Consider the following 20,994-nt stretch of genomic DNA (forward strand, 5'->3'; position numbering starts at 1 on the left):
CAAGTTGAACATTCTTATTACGAGAGGTCACGATCCGAAATTTCCTCGTGCCGAAATATCTGGACCCAATTGAAATTTAAATGACTCATCCAATTTAATCAAAGAGTTCAACCAAGTTGAATATGAAGACAGTATCATACTTTTAAATAAAATTATATTTAATGTGTGTTTGAAATAACTGATTGAAATAATATTCAATTTGTGATAGAACAAATCATATGTTATGCACCTTAACCTTTAGATTTGTATATGATTTTCAAAAACAAAAGTAAAAACAAGATATTTGATATGTTTTATTAAAAAAAAAAGTGAAAAAGCTGTAATTGCATTATTTTTTGTTAAATATCGCCCACATTGATCTTCTTTTGTAGTTCATTTTAAACTTCAAGGTATAATTTTTATTTTAGTATCTTTGATAAGCATTTCATTTGAACAACTGGGGTCTTAATGCAATTTCCGTATGATCTTTGATTACCCGGAAAGATTTTTCCCCATTTTTTTCTATTTTCATAGAATTAGTATGTATTTAAAAGAATTGTACCTAGATTGACATGCAACATCTCTTTAAAGATCAATTATTTGGGTTTAAACAATCTCTTAAATTCATTCAATGCCATATGAATTATATTTAGACCAAAAGAAATATGAAATATTTTTTAGTTATGGATACACCTTACTAAATATGCAGTTTTATTGGGCATTTTAAATTAAACCATGAGTGCACTTGATATCCCCGACGAAGACTTAAGAGACGTAGTCGAGAGTGCTTGTAGAAAATTTTACTTCATTGTCTTTTAGTCGTTTTTTTTTTTTTGTTGGAAAAAAATATATTTGTTTTCAGAATTTTCTTGATGATTCCAGCAACACAAGACTTCTATGTTGGCAGTTTGACCATATCACCAGCGGTACTATAACAGAATCTTGACTTGCGAGGAAGTGGAATCGGTAATATCGTGGATTGGAAAAGAGTGCAGGCCGAAGATCCTCATATAAATAAGATCATGCAGTATGTCAAACGTAACACCTTGTCAACAAGAAAATAGATAGGTCTTAATCCACATCTTAAGCAGTACAGCCACTTGAAGATACTAGATGGCGTATTACGTCATGGGACAACAGTCAACGAAAAAGAGCGATACCGTAAAAGTATAAATACAATGTAATGATAATAGATGTTTTGCACTAAAAGCTTGACCGCATAAAGAGTAAATGTCGACTATATTATCAAGTAGGTTCAATTAATGCTACACACCGTGATTCAATATAAACACGAACGGCTTCTGTGAAAATTGAAACACCGGAAATGACAGGGAATGAGCTTTTCAGTAAATGCAATTTACTTTTAAGTTATAATTGCAATCGAGTGTTAAGGATAAAAATCGTATTATTTTACATGTTTTCACTGGTAAACCAGATGGTTTGATCTCAGTTTCTGCTAAAAAGATGACATTATGCATTTAAACAATCCTACATTCGGCGATTTATAAATCGAATATACAGTCAAAACTCGGTAGCTCGAGTTATCGGGGGTTCGAGAAATTGAAGTTCGTATATTTCCGGATTTCTTTCGTTGCCGGTCCGAGTTCGACTTTATCGTTTGAAATTGCTTACTTCCTCCGAAGTTGTGTTGGTTCGTGCATATTGTTCATTGGCTTTCGGAAGATCATGTTGATTTGTGGACATTAAAAATGCTGTGTTTTCTTTTAAAAACGCCCAGAGTGCGGATTTATTAGTCATTAATTTGTTTACATCCGATTTTCTTTCATGGTTTCATCATAACGACTTCGGAACATTATCGAACTTCAATCAGTTTTATCAAAACTATCTAATTAGTGATGACTTAAATATTACCTGTAATTAACTAAAATGACATCGATTAAATATATGGTTTCAGTTTTTAACACCTTTTATTACCCAAGCTGGCAAAATGGCTGACGTGTTCGAATTAGTGAGGATTATTCTCTGAGATTTATTACCGAACGGACCGACTAGTCAGTTCGAGTTTTCGAGAAATCGAAAAAAGTTATTTATATTGATTATATAGGAGAAAATTTTGGTACTTTGAATTATGTTCGAGAAATCCCGGGTGTTCGAGCCATCCGAATTCGAGCGAGTGAAGTTCGACTGTACCTAAAAGAATGTGAGATAAAGTAAGCTACATGTACATCTTTGCTTTCTCTTAGAGATCAATGGGAGAGAAAACACACGACCAAACTATACAAATGCAATGATTCCGTTTTATTAACTTTCCTCTAATTTTTCATAATAAAAAAATACCTAAAGATGAAATACAAACCATTCTGAGAAAATACATTGATCTTTGTTAAGATATCAGACTGGTTGTCTTCAAGAAATTTTGTCCTTTCTTGTAGTAATGGCAATGTCTTCATAGTTTCAATAGCTATAAATTTAAGATGAACAGTTGTCTCTTAAAAAAATCGATCACACCAATGTAAAAAACGAAAAACAATACATCATTGTCAAGTACAGGTAGATACAAAAAAAAAAACCTTCGAAAATCTGAGACTTAAAGTAAAACAGTTAGCCAAACGAAAGTATAATAGAAGTTCGCGTTTTGGAAACGGTCTTGTCTTTGTCCCTAGATTGCATTCTTTTGATTCCCGCTATAACCTTGGTTCCCTTGATTACTCTTTGTAATACTGAAAATTTTGAAGCAATATGATAAATAAAATTTGATATTATATAGGGTATGACAACTGTGTTTATTGAAGTGAAATATAGACAACCATACATATCAAATAAATACATTTAGATAAAACATTTAAGTTTTTGTAAATATTAAAGATCAAATGCCAATGTCTACAAATACGAAATGATAAACGATGAAATATGTTTGTAAAATAAAAACTACTATCATTGATTATATGTTACAAAGCACTTATAATGTAATTGATTATAAATTTGCTTATAACTACTATACATCATTTTGAACAATTCATTTTATTGTAATTTCTACAGAAATTTGAATTTAATTTATTTGTTGCGCAATAGCTTAAACTTAATTTGAATTAAAACCAGTAATGGATGGGACAATTTGTAAAATACCTGTCGAGATGTCAATGTACGTTGAGAGTAGGCCATGTGCTACTATGAAGGGTTGTTTGAAAAGAGAAGCCAATTTTTTTCATAATTATTACCTGTTGTTATCATATTTATCAATCCAGTAACATCCTGTTTTAGAGTCGTTAAATTGTTATTGAATCCTGTCATTTTGGTGTCAACATTCCTAAGTTGATGATATAAATGTTGGAGATCGTTTTGCAGTTTAGCCGTTACACCACCATTTTTGTTTTGGTTCATGTTCGTGTTCTTTAACTCCTCTGTTATGTTTTCAATTTTTCTGTCTTAGAAAAAAAAATATAAATAAAAACCAAAGAAATTAAAAATGAAAATGAAGTATGATACAATAATACAGTAAATAAGACAAAAAAACCCTTTTCTATACTTTTTTGACTATATGCTGAGTATATAATGTTGACAGGCTATTCAGGTTTGTGGTTTTCATAGCTGTTTGTTGGATTTTCTTTACCTTCAATTCGAGCGTTACAGTCATTATTTTTCTTTTCATACATTCGGTTTAAGATAATTTTATCTGCAACAATTAATATAGTGAGCTTTTCTGAATAAAAACTAAATAATACGTATTAAGGGAAGCCTTTACTTCAGTACAGGTAATGCGTATTTATAATATGATTTCTTTGATTTAACTGTAATTTTGCTGTAATGTTTTGTTTTTTTGTTTTGCTTTTGTTTTTTTTGTTTTTTTTTTTTTTTTGTTTTTTTTTTTGGGGGGGGGGGGGGGGTGAGGGGTAGGGTTCCGCTTATGTAAGAATATATTTTGGGTGTCTTGGCCAAATAACATGCTTTGAGAATAATAAAATGAAGAAGGAATACACACCATTATCAGATATTTTAAGTATCTCTGCCAAAATGTCAGTCTGGTTGCCCTCAAGGAGTTGGGTTTTTTGCTGCAGCAATCTTAACGCCTCCACTGTAACAATGGCTTAAATACAATTGACAAAAGTGATTATTGCACTTCTTATATTGGCTGTAACCGATCTTAAAAATTGAACATTGTAAATTGCCCTTGTAGAGATTAACAAAGTATGTTGTTATAGAAAAAACACTATCACTCTTTTTTTGACCAGAGTTAAGAGTTGACAGATAATGGATTACATAGTAAGTAGAATAAAAATAAATAGCCTAAATTATAAATATCGGACATACAAGTCGATGTAAATGCAATGAGCAGTCACATGTCTCTCTCCCACAAAACAACCCGACAAATAAGACCAAATCTATATAAAAAAAATAGCTTACAATGCCAAAGGTGTTTGTCGTATTTCTACAATCGAGAGTGTTTGGATTTGTAAAAAAAAACAATAATACGCTTTCAAGAACGGTGGAAAAATCGTAATCCTATGCTAGCGGAAATTTTGTATACAGCACAAAGCAAATATGGCTTAAGTCGTAGTATGTTTGTTTTGTTTTTTTTTACAAACAAATTGCTACTTAAGCCATATTTCTTAGTTGCAATATTCGTTCCTATTATTTGTTTTTGTTTAACGTTTTCGAACATAGGACATACGTTGTTTGAGCTAACATCTTTATATATTTTGTTTTGAATACTTTTTAATTTAATCTTCCATCAAAGGTCCTGTGACCGTGGTTCAGTTTTATTCCAAATTCGATTCGTACCAAAATGAGGTCATTTAGCGAATACGGGTTTTACATTTTTATTTGCCATAATAATCAAGCTATAAGACTCATTCCAGAAAGAATGTCTCAAAATTCAAATTATCATGATGAGATTTATATACCTTGATCATGAATCCTATGTTGAAAATCAAGATTCACATCAGATTGATTACCCACGATAATTGCCATATTATTGAAACTGTTTCGTAATCTCTCTACGTCGTGAAGAAGACTAATGTGCTGTCGACTTTGGTTTTCATTTCTACGAACTTCGTCACGAACTTTAGTCACAATTAATTGCAACTTGTCTCCTATCATTTCAAGTTTTCGATTGACATCTTCATTCTGACTATGAATCAATGACGAAATCTTGCTGTTAGCAGATTCGAGTCCCCGTTGTGAAGAGGTGATGTTTTCTCGCAAATCGTCTTCATCGACATCAGAAAAGTTGCTGTTTTTGACATTAGTTATTTTGCCTGTTCCACATTGACACTGAGATATTTTATGTCTAAGGGAAAGAATATCTCTACTTAATATCCCCGAAAGCTTTGCTCGAGCATTTCTTTCCTCTTCTAATAAAGTCAAAATGATGCTGTAGTTCGATTCTTTATTAGTCTCTCCTTGATATTGACTTTCCGTTTCGCTGACGATAAAGGCGGTGGTGGTTGCAGCAATGAATAACACAGAGACATGAATCGAAAGCATTTTCATTTCAAACTCAGTATTTTTTAAGTACAAAAAATATACTAAACCACGACAAAGAGCTTTATCAACAAATAAAATTCCAGTGGCAAAAATAAATATATCTTGATAAGAAAATTACAGTTTAAGTAAATACAAGTTTATCTGTTTAAACCTTTTTAATAGTGTTGGTTCGCTCAGAGGTACATCTGCTGCACTATCTCAATGAGTGTAGGGTTGTTATTCGTTATTTGTGACTTTTCGTTTATAAAGTTATCATAGAAGTTTAAGGGAATATGTAGATAAATTGGGCTGTGTTCTTCTGACATTTATTACTTTGTAAATGAATTTGTCCAGTTTATACACCAATAAAATCCGCGTTAATGTTTCATATTGGATATTAGGAAATTAATTTCCTATCCCAACACCTGATTGCCAACACTCGTTAGTTTCTTTATTCTTGTCATCGTTGAGTCTGGTAAATGAATGTCGCCGCCATTTTGTTTACATTGGTTATAAATGAAGTGACATTAGTATTATTTATCAAATCATAAATAACTTCATGAACTATTATCGGTAGCGTTCTCTACAAATAACAGGAAGGCTTTCCATATTCTCCTAATCATACAGAATTTTAGTCCGAATTTCCTCTTTTTATTTGGATATTGATATGTCTGGTTGGGTCAGAGCAATATGCTACACCAACGATTTTGCAGTACCTCGGAGAAGTTGGTAGGGTCGGGCAATTTAGCCTCCTGTAGCGGAGCCCTATGGTTCCTACTCCGGGAGAATACCACAGTAGGGTTCTTTAACGTGCAAGGAACGTGGCATCTTTCCCAACACGGTGCACCACTATGGTTTGTGGTCAGGTTTTCCGTATTATAGCCTGACAACCCCAGCATGTAAAACGCCAGGGGTACCCCATTCCACCACCTGGGGCACACATCCCAGTTGCTCTGTGGGCAGAGCTACCTAGCCCCTGGCTAGGGTTCTGAGCACTATTTAGTCGCCTTTTACGACAAGCTTATCGCTGCTGCAGGCCTATTCTTTTTACACCAGGACCTTCATGGGTTCGTCCGTTTGTTGAAAAACACGTCCACCACACTGGACAACTATGTTGTCGATTAAAAATTCCAGCATTTTGTAAACATCTTCCTCTGTATATTTGGAAGATGATTTGGAATTATTTTTTACAAAGTATGAGGAATTTTTAAGCACTTCTAATGTCTGTTTGGTCGAAATCGTGCATGTTAAACATAATTACTCAAATATGGGACAGACGAACAAAGGTGCAATACACAATAATGCATTCTACATCGACTTTATTAATTTTAATAATGTCATTTCCAAAAACAAAATAAAATAATAAAAACAATACTTGTTGTGTTATAATCTTAATCTTTGTAAGGAGGGGTTAAAAAGAATTAATTTAGATAATCTGCTTTTGTGTAGGAAATGCAGAAATTACGAATTTCCCCGTGCATATTTTTATTTTCTTTTGATGTTAGTTTCCCCATATTCATAGTTTCGTCAACAAGCATACCAAACACATGTATAAGTTATTTTTCTTCTATTCGTAAACTTTGTACTGCACATATTCCAGAATAGTTATAAGTAACTCGGGCAAAATGTTTTGTTCATGCAATACCATTATATCCTTATCGCTATAACATTGCTTGTAGCGGCTGGAACTTCGTTGCTGTTCCACACGTGCTTCTTAAAGCATATACCCATTACGACCGTCTTTTTTAGTTATATTTTTATTTGGTTACGGAAGATACGAGAGGTTTCTTGGTGCCTACTTTATTTATCTGAAGGTCAAGTTGCTCATCACAATACGCATTTTAGTGTTTGTGGGAATGTGTGTGTATTTTTGTTTGTTTGTTTGCGTTTTCTTTTTTTTTAAATTCAATTTTGTTGACTGCAGAAAAACGATAAGTTTGTTGTTGTGGTTCACTAAAACTATCTTAATATCATAGAAGTATAATAGTATAATGGTAGAAAATGATTCATCATTAAGGTAACGCTGAAATAATAGGATGAATTTCAATTTCAAACAAATATGACCCTTCAATTCAGTTAGACAGAAGTAGTATGTCTTTCCCCATCAAAGATTGTTCAGGGTTGTCATCCTGACCTGACTGACCGATATGAGGTGTACACTTCCAAGATTATCAGCGAACTCCAACTGTCATAGTTGTCCTTTCACCGTTACTTTGACGTTCAACGAAGACTGGTGTCTTACAAGAAGTAAGTTTGGGGGGGATGTTTTATTTATTGTATGGATATTCTTTGTGTGTTTTCCTTTTGTCTTCCCAGTAATGTTTTATCCGGGTATTTTATTGTATGGTTGTTCTTTGAATTTATGTATTTCTGGTACTGACTTCTCAAAAGATTCCCTGCTGTTAGCCACTTTGGTAGTACTACTTTTATTTATAATGAGGGATTGCTAGTTACAAGTAATTATTTCATATTAATACAAACAACAGTGTAAGCACTGGTAATGTTTCTTATGCTTTTAAATGTTAAGAAAACAATGTTGAAATCAGGCACAACTAGCGAATTCATTATCACATTTGACAATACTGTTCTTGGAAGTCTTCGCACAAATTCTGTCTCACTGCTTGTTAAACTATTTATTAGCTCCTAAATTCTGCAGTAGAGTTCTCTGCATTATACCAAAGTACTGGAAAACAAATTGTAAATAAACATAAATTTGCACATATTATTCACCGAAACGACACTTCTGTCAATGATATTTATATCTTTTTATTTTTTCATGGGTAATGTCGTTTCCCTTTTGATATTTTTATTATTTTTGAGTCTACTAGTATTCAGCATGCCATTACCGCTTTGATCATATCTTTTAATGTCGGATTTTCACGTGGTTATCCGTCATATTGAGGTATTATAATGAATCCATATGTTTAAATACTGTGAAAGTACTATCGTTCGTGGGGTACCAATTTTCATGGTTTTCGTGGGTAGGTCAAACCACGAAATATGGTTCTCAACGAATAGTAGATTCCCACTGATGTGTATACTGAAAACTTCAAAACCACGTATTCAGGAATCCACAAATTAAAGTACTTTTACAGCAGCCACCTCCCCCATTTCTCTTAAATACATGTAGTGGTGTCATAAAACATCCTAACCAGAGTCCAAAGTTCATGTCACTCTCAGATTAACCAACTTTCGTTTAGGTGTAGAATCGATTTCCCATTCCAATTCTAGACATCATTATATAAAGCAAGATGTCCTTAACAACTCTGTCAATGAACAAAATACTTACAGCAGGATCAGTGAAAAACAATGTCATTCTTCTGATCATATAGTAATTCTCATTAAAAGTATGAAAATTTATCATATCACCTGAAATATCATTTAAGTTATTCATTAGGTAAAAAATGCACTATACATGTAGTATTCAATATAAATCTTCCGCGACTGCGTTTGACTGTTGCAGGTTTTTATTTCCCTAATTATTGCTCTAGTACTTGTACCTGGCCTACTCTGAGAAAAGCACTTTTTTAGCTATTTATGTTAATCCCATTCTTCTTTGCCTACACTGATTTATTCTCCAAATGTTCAGTTTAAACCTAAAAAGTCAAAATATTTTATACTGTAAAATCTACGCTTTATAGAGAGTTTCTCTATTATAAAAAAAGTAATACCCCTCCACTTACACATGTTTTGTGAACCGATAATGATGGAACATTTTCATTGTGTCACAATGGACTGTATAGCTATAACTAGTCCTATCGAAATAAACAGTATAATATTATTACGTACTGATTAGAACGTAATGCACAATGTCAAGTTAATATATTTATAATGTAATCATCTAAATATTAAAAATAATAAAATGTCCAATATTTGAATATTTATTTTTGGTTATACGTTTTCAACATATTATATTTGGAGTTGTTAATTGTATATTTTTAAAAGCACGCATTGTACCGTGAGAACTCATCAGAAAGCCAGTAATAAAACCACTGTTAATAGAAAACCGATTTACTAATTGGCGAAAAATCATTGTTATCAACATTATTTATCCTTTCTTCAGATATTGATTCATTTGAAATAAAAATAGTATTGGTTTGAGATCTGAGGATCATCATATAATCTAAACTATTTAAAGCTATTTCAAAAGGGACATAACTTGCAAATAATTTCATTCTTAACACAAGCTGGCCGCTCTGTATTGGTTGAAAACTCCATATCTATACACATGTAGTATATTATGCATTTTAACAATAACATAAGGTATACAATATATGTATTAGCAAGTAATTAGTATGTTTTTATTGGAGGATTGGAAGGAATGTACAAAGAACAGTAAGAAATCATAGACCAACAACACGAGCTAAATTTGTACATGTAGAATCAAAAACGGATGAAGTCCTTATATATATCCTTATCTAACAAGATGTCATTCATAAGGGTCTTCACATCAAGCTCTTGCCTCAAACACCAGGCAGGGCTTCCGGCACCCTAACTCGTAGATGGGATCAGACACTTTTCAATTGTTCAAAACGCCTACTGATCCTACTGAAGAAACACTGCGAAGAACATCCTAAGAAATTAACTACAGAATTTAATCGATTGATAGACTCATCGAAGAAAGAACTCAGAGTCTCTGATCATGACTTTATTATTAAGCGTCTTGATGACATCACAAAAACTCAAAATCAGGCCCTTCATGACAAACAGAAACGTAAATTCCAACGTGATGGCATGTCACCAATAACATTCTCTCCATGTGAAAAACAAGGCAAAAGACGCAACAGACATTTTAAACAAATAAACAAACCTGACAGACAACCATCCAACACTGTCATTAATCTTTCATCACACAACCTAACTGAAAATGAAACATCATTATTAGCTAAGGGTCTCAATTTCTGCCCAGTTCCAGGTCCTGTAAATGAAACCATCCTGATCGAGGAACTTGACAACTTCGCCAGAATTTTGAGGATCAAAGAGTACTTTGGCTCAAAAGAGAGTGAGGGTCAAAATGAGTGTGATTCAGACGATGAAAACAACTATCGGTTTATAAAGAAAAGTGAGTGGGTCCCGGAAAAGAGCAAAAATGTAACTTTGGAATCATTTATTGATAATGTCAAATTTGACTTAATAAGAAATGTAAGGGTCAACGTAGAGAGTCACGATAAATAAGGGAACGTGCTGCACTTCAAGGTCTAAGGACCAATGACAATATCATAATAAAACCTGCAGACAAAGGCAGTGCTGTAGTGATTAAGGACAAATCCGCCTACATTAATGAGGCCGTCAACTTAAAGACGACCGTTTTTATATCAAATTAACAACAGACCCCACTCAATCCTTTAGGGACGAGTTAAACAAAATGTATGATAATAACAACATTGACATTAAAACTCTTGAATATCTCAAACCTGAAAATCCTAGACCTGGTCGATTGTACCTACTCCCCAAAATTCACAAAGTTAACAACCCAGGTAAACATCATTTATAAAAGATACGACTGATTACTTACAGAAGATGCAGGCTCTGAATCCCCTTCCACCAAACACCACTCTGGTCACTATGGACGTTACATCTCTCTATACCAACATTCCTCACTCTGATGGTATCGAGGCTTGCAGAGAAGTATGGGACTCTCAGGAGGTCAAAGTTCCACCTACTGACTGCCTAGTCACTTTGCTCACAATGGTTTTAAAAAAGAACAATTTTACTTTTAATGGAGACCATTACTTACAAATAAATGGCACAGCTATGGGTACCAAAATGGCTCCGTCTTATGCCAACATTTTCATGGGAAAATTTGAAAAAGAACTACTTGAATCCTCTATAGAAAAGCCTCTGTCCTGGTATAGGTTTATTGACGACGTGGATATAAAGTGGACACATGACGAAGAAGAACTAAACAATTTTATCGCTCGTGCCAACAACCAACATCTTTCAATTAAGTTCACTCACGAAACATCTGCTACTAGCATCTCGTTCCTCGATACCTCCAGCACCTTATCGGGGGGAGAGCTCTCCATGGACCTATACTCAAAACCAACTGACACACATCAATATCTTATGCCTAAGAACTGTCATCCATCTCACCTGACTAAGAGTATACCATTCAGTCAAGCTCTTAGGCAATGACGCATTTGTTTAAATGACGAATCCTTAAAGAAACGTCTAGGTCAGCTGAAGAACAATTTAAGAAGAAGGGGATATAGATACAAGACCATCAAAGAAGGGTTCCAAAAAATTCATAATATCCCAAGAAGTAGTCTGTTACAATACAAGGCAAAGAAAAAATGTAAAAGAACCCCTTGTGTTCTAACATACCACCCCTGCCTTAAAAACAGCCACATCACCATTCGTGAGCACTGGGCCTCTGTCGAGAGAAACTCAACATTATCCAAAGTCTTTACCGAACCACCTATGATTGCTTTCAGACAGCCAGACAGTTTGCGTAGTCTACTTGTAAGGGCTGAAATATCTACGCCCAACTTGACTCCAGGCGAGAGTCGCTCCTGTGGTGACAAAAGGTGTAAATGTTGCAACCGAATGCACCACTCGTCATCATTCACCAGCACAGTCACGGGGAAACGCTACAAAATATTTTGCAACGTGCACTGCAAGAGTGCTAATGTAATATATTTGCTCCACTGTCCCATTTGTGGCCTTCAATATGTTGGTGAATCTAAACAGCCTTTTCACAAGCGCTTGAACGGACAAAGAAGCGACCTAACAAAAAAGCCTTTAATCCCAGTCTTCATCGTGGAACAAAACACGATCTGGAGCGATCTACAAGGAGTGAAGCGGGAGGGATTTTGGATAAACGAGCTCCGTGTTTTACATCCACACGGAATTAACAAAAAACATTAAGTTCTTCCTATTTTGTATAGTTTCTTATAACAGTGTTTGTAAATATTTTTATTTTTACAGTTCAGTATTTAAGATCAACACACAACGTGTGTCTATAGCACAATGTTCAAGATCTTTGTTACTGTCGGTAAAAAAAATTTATATGTCACAGGTATTCACCTGATTAGGTAGTGAGTTGTGTTTACAGACCATTTACTTTCATACACACTCAGTTTATTTAAGGCACTGAAGTAGGTCATTTGTTGACTGAAAATTTTGCCCATTATATACTTTATTATAGTGTGTTAACAACTTTATCGGTATCGTTGTACAATCCTTTAGACTTATATATATGAAAACCATCGCTAAAGGGTTCCGAAACTCAATATCAAACTACATATACACATTTTTGTTTAGGTGGTCTTATTGAAAAAGCTGTCTGCTGAGATTTCCGACGGATTTAAAGTTATGTTGACGACTCATTTTTAAGAAGTGTCAAATCATCGTTTTTTTTTATGCACTGTTTTAATATTTAAGTTTTATTTTTGATGATCATTTTGATTTTTTAATACAACTCTGTTTTTTTTCAAGTTATGGCCTATATGTACACAGGCAAAAGTATTTCACATGATTTTCACACGAATTTCACATGAATTTCACCTGAATTGAGCAAATAAAATAAGTGACAGAATTCACGTGAAATTCGGGTGAATGGAGCCTTCACGTGAAATTCACACGAAAAGTTCACATGAAATTCGTGTTTAGTGAATTTCACATGAAAATCATGTTAATTTCATGTGAATTTCACATGAATTTCACGTGAAAAATATTTCCCTGTGTAAGAGAATTATAGATACCAAAAAATGAAAATCGTTAATATATATATATAATGACAATATTAACCTGTTTTCATCACCCCGCCTGGTACAAATAACTTTGAATGGGAATAATAAAATAAGTACTCCAATCCCTGACAGTTCTGTCATCTGTATCTCCATAGGATATTTATGGTTTGTGGTACACTTTTGTATAAAGTTTTTGTTTGCTTTGTATGCAATTATTTGGGAATATTTATTACATTTATATTACAATGTTAAAAAAAGCTCCTAAACTCGATATCAACCTATGCATTAACCATTGGTAATTCTAAGTAGATAGTGATCGAACGTTATGACGACGACCTTTTTAAAAGAAAATATACACTTTTATGCAACTCTTTCATTATTTAGTTTTCTGTGTGAGGCAATCTTGGACTTTTCAATATGACACTGTTTATTTTCTAGTGGTGGCCTATATTCAAAAAAAGTATTATTGAAATTGATTTTAGAATTCCGCATATTATCTTTTATTTTAAAGAATAATATGTACAGAAACACGAATATAAAACTATAAACATTCAATTATCATACCGTTTTTCTTTTCTCCATTCGGTAACTCTCTCTCAGTATTCTTGGTGACTGAGATATAGTCGAATTTCGTGGGATCAAAATAAGCTGTTTCCTCAAGCTTTTCAAACTGTGAACTAAGCGGTCTCCGCAGTATGTAGACCGAGTTCTCATAGTTGTCAACACGTACGAAACATTTAGCTGAAATGTAAATCATTGTAAAGGTCTAAACAGGTTAGAACATATGGTACAAAATTACAAACAAAGCTACTTTATACCTCTTAATCATTATTAGAATCGGTAAAATACGCAAAAGAGAAGTATTGATTTTCAAAAGGAAGTGAAGTAGTCTACAAAAACCACACTTTTAGTGGATTCCGCACAAATACTATTTCAGAAACTTAAGCACAACGAAATTGATAAATGGAACACCAAGAATATTCGAATCCCAAATATAACGTATTTATGTTTGACGTCGTTTAGAAATGTTTTGTTGATTTGACATCGTGCTTCGGAAGGTCATGTGTTTCTGCGTGATTCTGAGGTAGGATTTTGTGTCTTTTGAAACAGGCTTTATTGTTGTTCTAAAGTAGTTCTGAACTTGTTCAACAATGTTTTTTTAGTTGAATTAGTTCTCTGATGGCGAAAGTCGCAAGACCACAGAATGTTTGTTGGCTTTACTTTTTGTTCTAACTTTTCCATTGTTTTATAAGTGGATGAGTTAGCATGATTTTGTTCACTGAATAGCTGATAAGCTGCTTATCGATAATCAAGAATTTTAATAAATATTAGAGGATAGATGATACTTATCGATAAGCAGGTCTTAATAAATATTAGAGAATATATACGATACTTATCGATAAGCAGAAGTCTTAATAAATGTTAGAGAATAGACGATACTTATCGTTAAGCAAGAGTCTAAATAGATATTAGAGGATAGACGATACTTATCGATAAGCAAGAGTCTCAATAAATATTAGAGAATAGATGATACTTATCGATAAGCAAGAGTCTTTAATAAATATAACAGGATAGACGATACTTATCGATAAGCAAGAATCTTAGTAAGTATTAGAGGATAGACGATACTTATCGATAATCAAAAGTCATAATAAATATCGATGAATACACGATACTTATCGATAAGCAAGAGTCTTAATAAATATTAGAGGATAGACGATACTTATAGATAATCAAGAGTAAATAAGTATTAAAGGATAGACGATACTTCTTGTCGTTATCCTACAATCAGCAGTATTCCAATAGAGTCGTGATCATACTTAATTTCCCAATACTAAAGCTTTACTTCATACTACTTTATCGTAAGAAAGAATAAAATGTCTTACCATAGTTAACAAGATACAAAATACTTAACATAAACAGCTTCTCCATTTCTACAGCTCCTGCCGCTAGTGTTTTGTTAAATATCTACAGAATAACATTTGTCCCGTTTGAAAGTGATTTCGTCAATTTTGTATAATAATGGTCATTTATATATAATTGTCGTTGTTTTAAATGACATAATCTGTTCCACAAAGGAAAATTCTAAAATATGTAATATTGTGTCTAATTTCAGTCCAATAATTGAATAAAAATTCCGGAATACAGCCTATCATTAAATAAAATTAACAGTATAATAATATATAATCATACGTTTTACTTATGAAGTAATTATACAAAGAGTAATCAAGGGAACCAAGGTTATAGCGGTAATAAAAAGAATGTAATCCAGGGACAAAGACCAGACATGGAAAACAGACGTACACAACAAAGAACATAAAGTAACTAAAATCATACATACAAAGTAACAAAAGTAAATGAGCAACTCGGACTCCACTAAAAACTGGGAGCATGGATCAGGTGCACCGGTAGGGTAAGCTTTTCTAGAAACACCCGCCGAGTTGCTCATAAAAAGTCAAGTCTGGGGTAGACAAACGAGGAAAGGAAAACTATGACCCGTTGTATAAATAAATCAAATAATATAATTCAAAGAAAACCACTAGTCAGGGAAAATCGACACACACGCAAAAAAAACACGTACAAAGTAACACAGAAGAGCAAATGAGTAAGCCAACTCATAATTCTCTCAAGAATGATAGCTAAACCATCTGCATTTCAAGACGAGTTATGCATGAAATGTCATGTTCAAGGTAGATGTAAGTGGAAAGAGTTCTGTGATATTTATTTCTAAGATTTTGTCATTATATGAGCATCAGGTCAGGGTGCACTTAACAAAGCCAACAAAATGATAGTTTTCGATCTAATTGAGTTTAGTATGTTATGTGTACAAATTAAATCAATTTTAATTCAAAACAACAATAATGGTTTATCAATATTATACAAGTTTAATGGTTACAATTTGATCGATTGTTATGAGATGATACAAACTATCTTCAGATGGACTTCACACCTTCCGGATTGGCAACTCATCGTACAAACACTCCCACTGTACTTGACACACTTATATAATGCATATATTTATTTGTTTAGGGTTAAAGGTAAGCCTAGAGAATTTTTTTTCGGGCGCATTCTATAAATCTACATAACTTGTCCAAGATTATTCTAATTTGGGAGCACATAATTTAGAATGGGACAGAGCAGAACATTCTTACCATACTTTTAAACCTAGTTTCACTCACGACATACAAAGAGTAACAGAAAAAAAAGAATTTTTTCGGTAAGCTTTACGTTAAAAAATAATAACGATAAAATTACCAAAAAAAAAAAGAAAAAAAAAACACGAAGCAAATCGACGGTTTTGTTTTTAGTAGATACGAATGTACATAGGATGTTTTATACAGAAGTTCTGAAACAAATCGGAAAACAATGAGGATAAGTAAGACAACAGGAAAACAACACATCTGATAACATACAACATTTACAACGCATAAGACAAAAACTATATTATAATGAGTTCATACATTCAAAACATTTTCTATTGATTTTAAGTTTATCCAAGGATTTCAAAATAAGTAATTTCGCTACATATAAAAATGTCACTGAAACAAAAGTGACTGTTTATGGAAAAACCCATCATTACATGAACATATTGTCCATTACCATTAGCACGTCTTATTTCCCTATTACTTCAATGTATTTTTTAAATAATTTCTCAGACTTTATTGCGAAAAATGGGGACCAATGTAAGTGAAGGAATTTACTGTTTAGTTAAAAGTTCTTAAACTTTATTATCAATTACACCAGAAAAATAAAATAAATATGTTTTAAACTATTGACTTTTCTTATATGTCATTAGCAATGTGGATTTGTTTAATTCTGCATTTCTAAGCCGAATGGTTAATAAAGAACAATATAATTATAAATATTTGCACATTAGATTGTTAAACCTTTTAATTCTATCTTCATTTTAAGTAAATCTTCCATTTCTCTTTTTACGATATCCTTAAATTGTCAAATTATTACTTACCATATATCGTAAAAAATAAAATGGAAAAGAGAGATAACGTCCTCATTTCTACCGCTATCCTCTTTATTTAACAAGTAATATGATTTTTTTTGTTCAAATAGGTATTGGAGGAAATGTCGTAACAACCGGTTGTTGACAGTGCTGTCGCTTGTTTGATTTATGTTTGTGTTTTTAAAAAATGTGTTTATTTTTCTGCAGGTTCGAATGTAAATTTCAGAAATTGTCCCTTCTTGTGGTCAGTATCTATGGGATATTGGCCCAGCTCCTTTCCATTTTAAACAATTTGTAACAATTCAAAATGGAACAGAAAATCTCACCGGTAAACGACCTCTCTCATTAAAATGTTCCTTTCCTTTACTACAGTATAGCTAGGGCGCTCTGCCCACAGAGCAACTGGGATGTGTGTCCCAGGTGGTGGAAAGGGTACCCTTGGCGTGTTACATGCTGGGGTTGTCAGGCTATAATACGGAAAATCTAACCGCAAACCCTAGCGGTGCACCGTGTTGAGAAAGATGCCACGTTCCTCGCACGTTAAAGAACCCTACTGTGGTATTCTCCCGGAGTAGGAACCATAGGGCTCCGCCACAGGAGGCTAAATTGCCCGACCCTACCCATCTCTCCCTATTTCCAGTGGCAATCAAAATTTATCAACCCCATTGTCCTTGTGTCCCATCCCTTTTTCATTTTATCATCATTTCATGTTCATTTTATCATCCGTTTCATGTTCATCGTCTGAATATAGCTGAAATATTGCTGCTCGGATGTTAAACTCCAACAATCAATCAATCATTACTACAGTATATGGAATAAGAGTCAAAATAAGTATTTGTGGTACGATCGACAAGCCATATTTGTCGATATCTTTACGAAGTAGTCTATATATAGCAAATCTGAAATGATTCAGGAAAATAGAAGGAACCAGGGTTCGAATGGTGTTAAATGATATAATCCAAGAATAACGACCAGACTTGGAAACAGACACTCACAACTAATAACATGAAATAACAAATTATCACATACAAAAGAAAATAATCAACCCAGACTCAACTTTAAACTGGTAGCTTGGCAATAAATATCACTTCTGAGGTAGAAGAATGAGGAAAGAGATACAATGAAACAGCGAATATATTGGATTTCATGGTGCAGATTGATACACCGTAACAATCCACGACTTCATGATGACAACCATAAAACTTCTGTAGTGATGACTTCAATCTTGTAGCAACTTAACCCTGTTCCAGAAGTCTAATTGTAAGACGTCTAGCTCGGTACAAAAAGGTTACACCAACACCATAACGAGTCACGGGTTAATGATTGAAGATCATAAAACATTTGTAGTGATAATTGTAATGTTATAGCAACATGAACCCTGTACTGGAAACCTGGGAAAATCCATAACATCAGAACAGCTCAACTCAAACGTACATCCTACTTGTTACTTCGAAATGCCCTCCATGGGAGCTTCCACATCCTTCTTTCATTTTTGATCTGCATGAATATAAAAAGTCCGATACCAATCGTTTATTTTTACAACAAAAATTTTCTGAAATTAAAGCAAATTATCCGGATTTTTCGACGGTGTATACAGATGGCTCAAAAGATGGCGATAGCGTTGCATGTGCTGCTGTCCATGGTGACAGAACTGTAACTGAACGGTTGCCATCGAGCGCTTCCATATTCACAGCTGAAGCTCGAGCCATATTGTTAGCACTTAAATTGATTACTCAATCTAATCTGTCACAGTTTATTATTTGTTCTGACTCTTTGAGCTGTCTTTTGGCAATTAAGAATCACAAACTGAAAAACACTCTTATTTTACAAATTTTGTATTTTATTCATCGACTTCGGGAATTTGATAAAGAGATTGTTTTTCTCTGGGTACCCAGTCATGTTGGTATTCAGGGGAATTCAGTTGTAGACAGGGTTGCCAAAAAGGCATTAAATGAAATAATAAAGGACGTTAGTTTGCCATACACCGATTTTAAACCTTTAATAAGGAAATATATTTTAAAGATGTGGCAGGACCGTTGGGGCGGTCTTGAACACAACAAACTCAATTCCATAAAACCCGATCTAGGCGTTCCTCAATCCGGGTCGGGCAATCGCAAAGAGCAAGTGGTCATGATTAGATGCCGCATTGGACATTCTAGATTTACACATGGCCATTTGCTTGTTGGTGATCCTCCACCTGAGTGTATCCCATGTGATTGCCCTTTCTCTATCAAACATGTTCTTCTAGATTGTGTGGATTTTGCCCACACCAGGCAAAATTATTTTGACTGCGCCAATATGTTTGATTTGTTCAAGACCGTTTCATCTGAAAACATTATCGATTTCTTGCGGAACATCGGTTTATTTAATAAAATCTAAATTGGATACCTTCCTTAGTTTTTCAATATTTTAAATGTTTTATCGAATTTATGTTTCTATATGTATTTTATGTCTTAGGTTCACCTTTTATGTACCTTTTTATATGTAAATAGCTGCTTGTTTTAATTTCATTATTTTATGAAGAGACTTTGATCTTAATTTTAATATTTTCCTTGCATTAAATGTTCTTGCTGTGATATGGCCCTGGTCGCCGAAACGGCAATAAACAACAACAATCAATCAATCAACCTACTTGAAAGAATAGCCCTTGGCTACTATAATATGGTGAATACTTAGTACATTTTGTATGTGTATATATCGTTGAACGTTTATTTGTAAACTACAAGCACTATCATATCATGGCGTGAAAGCAACAAATTTGAAATGACACGTTAGTCTGAAGCGAAGTACAGAATACATAGATAATACAAATTGTTATCTTTGTAAAAAGCAGCTTACAGGAGGTGATTAATGCATATAAAAACACCGAGTTCACTTGTATTACTAAATCCGAAACAATTGCATACCAAATAAACAGTCCAAATCTGTCATTCAGTTGAAGCTCTTCGAAAAAGAAAAACGAAAAAAATGGCATTGTTTTCCTTTCCTCTGTAGTCTACTCCAGACTTGACTTTTTATGAGCAACTAGGAGGGTGTTTCTAGAAAGGCAGATGACGTTTACCCTACCGGTGCACCTGGGCCATGCTCCCATCTTTTAGTTGAGTCCGAGTTGCTCATTTGCTTTTGTTACTTTGTATGTATGATTTTATTTACTTTATGTTTTTGTTGCGTATGTCTGTTTTCCATGTCAGAGGTCCTTTTCACAAAAAATAGTAAGTGTAAAATTAGTCGTAAGTTATGACGTCATAGTAAATAAAAGTATTGTGACATCATAACTTACGACTAATTTTACTCTTACGATTTTTTTTTAAAAGGGCCACTGGTCTTTGTCTCTGGATTACATTCTTTTGATTACTGCTATAACCTTGGTTCCCTTGATTACTCTTCCATGTCTGGTCTTTGTCCAAGGATTACATCCTTTTGATTACGGCTATAACCTTGGTTCCCTTGATTACTCTTCCATGTCCGGTCTTTATCTCTAAATTAAATTCTTTTGATTACTGCTATAACCTTGGTTCCCTTGATTACTCTTCCATGTCCGGTCTTTATCTCTAAATTAAATTCTTTTGATTACCGCTATAACCTTGGTTCTCTTGATTACTCTTCCATGTCTGGTCTTTATCTCTGGATTATTTATTTATTTTTTTTATTACCACTATAACCTTAGGTCTCTTGATTATTCGTTTGTTTAGTGCGTTTTCGTACTACATCTCCACTGCCACGTATGGATTTCATCAGTACGTTATTACAAAATATTTGTTTTGTTTCTTTTTTTTCTTTATGAAGTACTTTTACTTTCAAATGACCTTTACATGTCAACATACAACCACACTATGTAGGCAATGTATTTCTAAGACGGTTAAATCGGGAAGCTCTTTCAGACAAAGCAGTCAGTGCCTAGTGATGCATACTTGGACGAAATCCCCTTAATGACGTCATGAA

General features: G+C 33.6%; 2 protein-coding genes across 2 annotated transcripts; both read right to left on the reverse strand.

Annotated features, from left to right (window-relative positions):
* Nucleotides 1–280: 280 nt before the first annotated feature.
* Nucleotides 281–5,519, reverse strand: LOC148603894 (uncharacterized). Its single transcript, XM_088553399.1, has 4 exons — nucleotides 4,842–5,519; nucleotides 3,920–4,024; nucleotides 3,159–3,365; nucleotides 281–2,401 (listed from the first exon to the last, which is right to left on the reverse strand). The coding sequence occupies exons 1-4, from the start codon at nucleotides 5,428–5,430 to the stop codon at nucleotides 2,253–2,255; spliced, it is 1,050 nt and encodes a 349-aa protein (XP_088409525.1). The 5' UTR covers nucleotides 5,431–5,519; the 3' UTR covers nucleotides 281–2,252.
* Nucleotides 5,520–7,813: 2,294 nt separating this feature from the next.
* On the reverse strand, nucleotides 7,814–17,133 carry LOC148603895 (uncharacterized). The gene is made up of 5 exons (XM_088552745.1): nucleotides 17,062–17,133; nucleotides 14,981–15,062; nucleotides 13,659–13,835; nucleotides 8,693–8,772; nucleotides 7,814–8,086 (listed from the first exon to the last, which is right to left on the reverse strand). Exons 1-5 carry the CDS (start codon nucleotides 17,062–17,064, stop codon nucleotides 8,033–8,035), a joined length of 396 nt encoding a protein of 131 aa, XP_088408871.1. The 5' UTR covers nucleotides 17,065–17,133; the 3' UTR covers nucleotides 7,814–8,032.
* Between the last annotated feature and the right edge of the window lie 3,861 nt (nucleotides 17,134–20,994).

This window comes from Perna viridis, chromosome 11 (assembly GCF_037379345.1).
Source record: "Perna viridis isolate PV_CMFRI_1.1 ecotype Kerala chromosome 11, ASM3737934v1, whole genome shotgun sequence".
Classification (NCBI taxonomy): Eukaryota; Metazoa; Mollusca; class Bivalvia; order Mytilida; family Mytilidae; genus Perna; species Perna viridis.

Excerpts from the sequence above, each read along its gene's own strand:
- LOC148603894 (XM_088553399.1), bottom strand. The coding sequence starts at position 5,430 with ATGAAAATGCTTTCGATTCATGTCTCTGTGTTATTCATTGCTGCAACC. Across the intron at positions 3,366-3,919 it reads ACTTAAAATATCTGATAATG|ACAGAAAAATTGAAAACATA; the intron begins GTGTGTATTCCT and ends TTTTTTTCTAAG. Across the intron at positions 2,402-3,158 it reads GATAAATATGATAACAACAG|CTATTGAAACTATGAAGACA; the intron begins GTAATAATTATG and ends TTAAATTTATAG.
- LOC148603895 (XM_088552745.1), bottom strand. Across the intron at positions 8,773-13,658 it reads GAATGGAGAAAAGAAAAACG|GTGATATGATAAATTTTCAT; the intron begins GTATGATAATTG and ends ATGATATTTCAG. Across the intron at positions 8,087-8,692 it reads TGTTTTTCACTGATCCTGCT|TACTTTGGTATAATGCAGAG; the intron begins GTAAGTATTTTG and ends TTTGTTTTCCAG.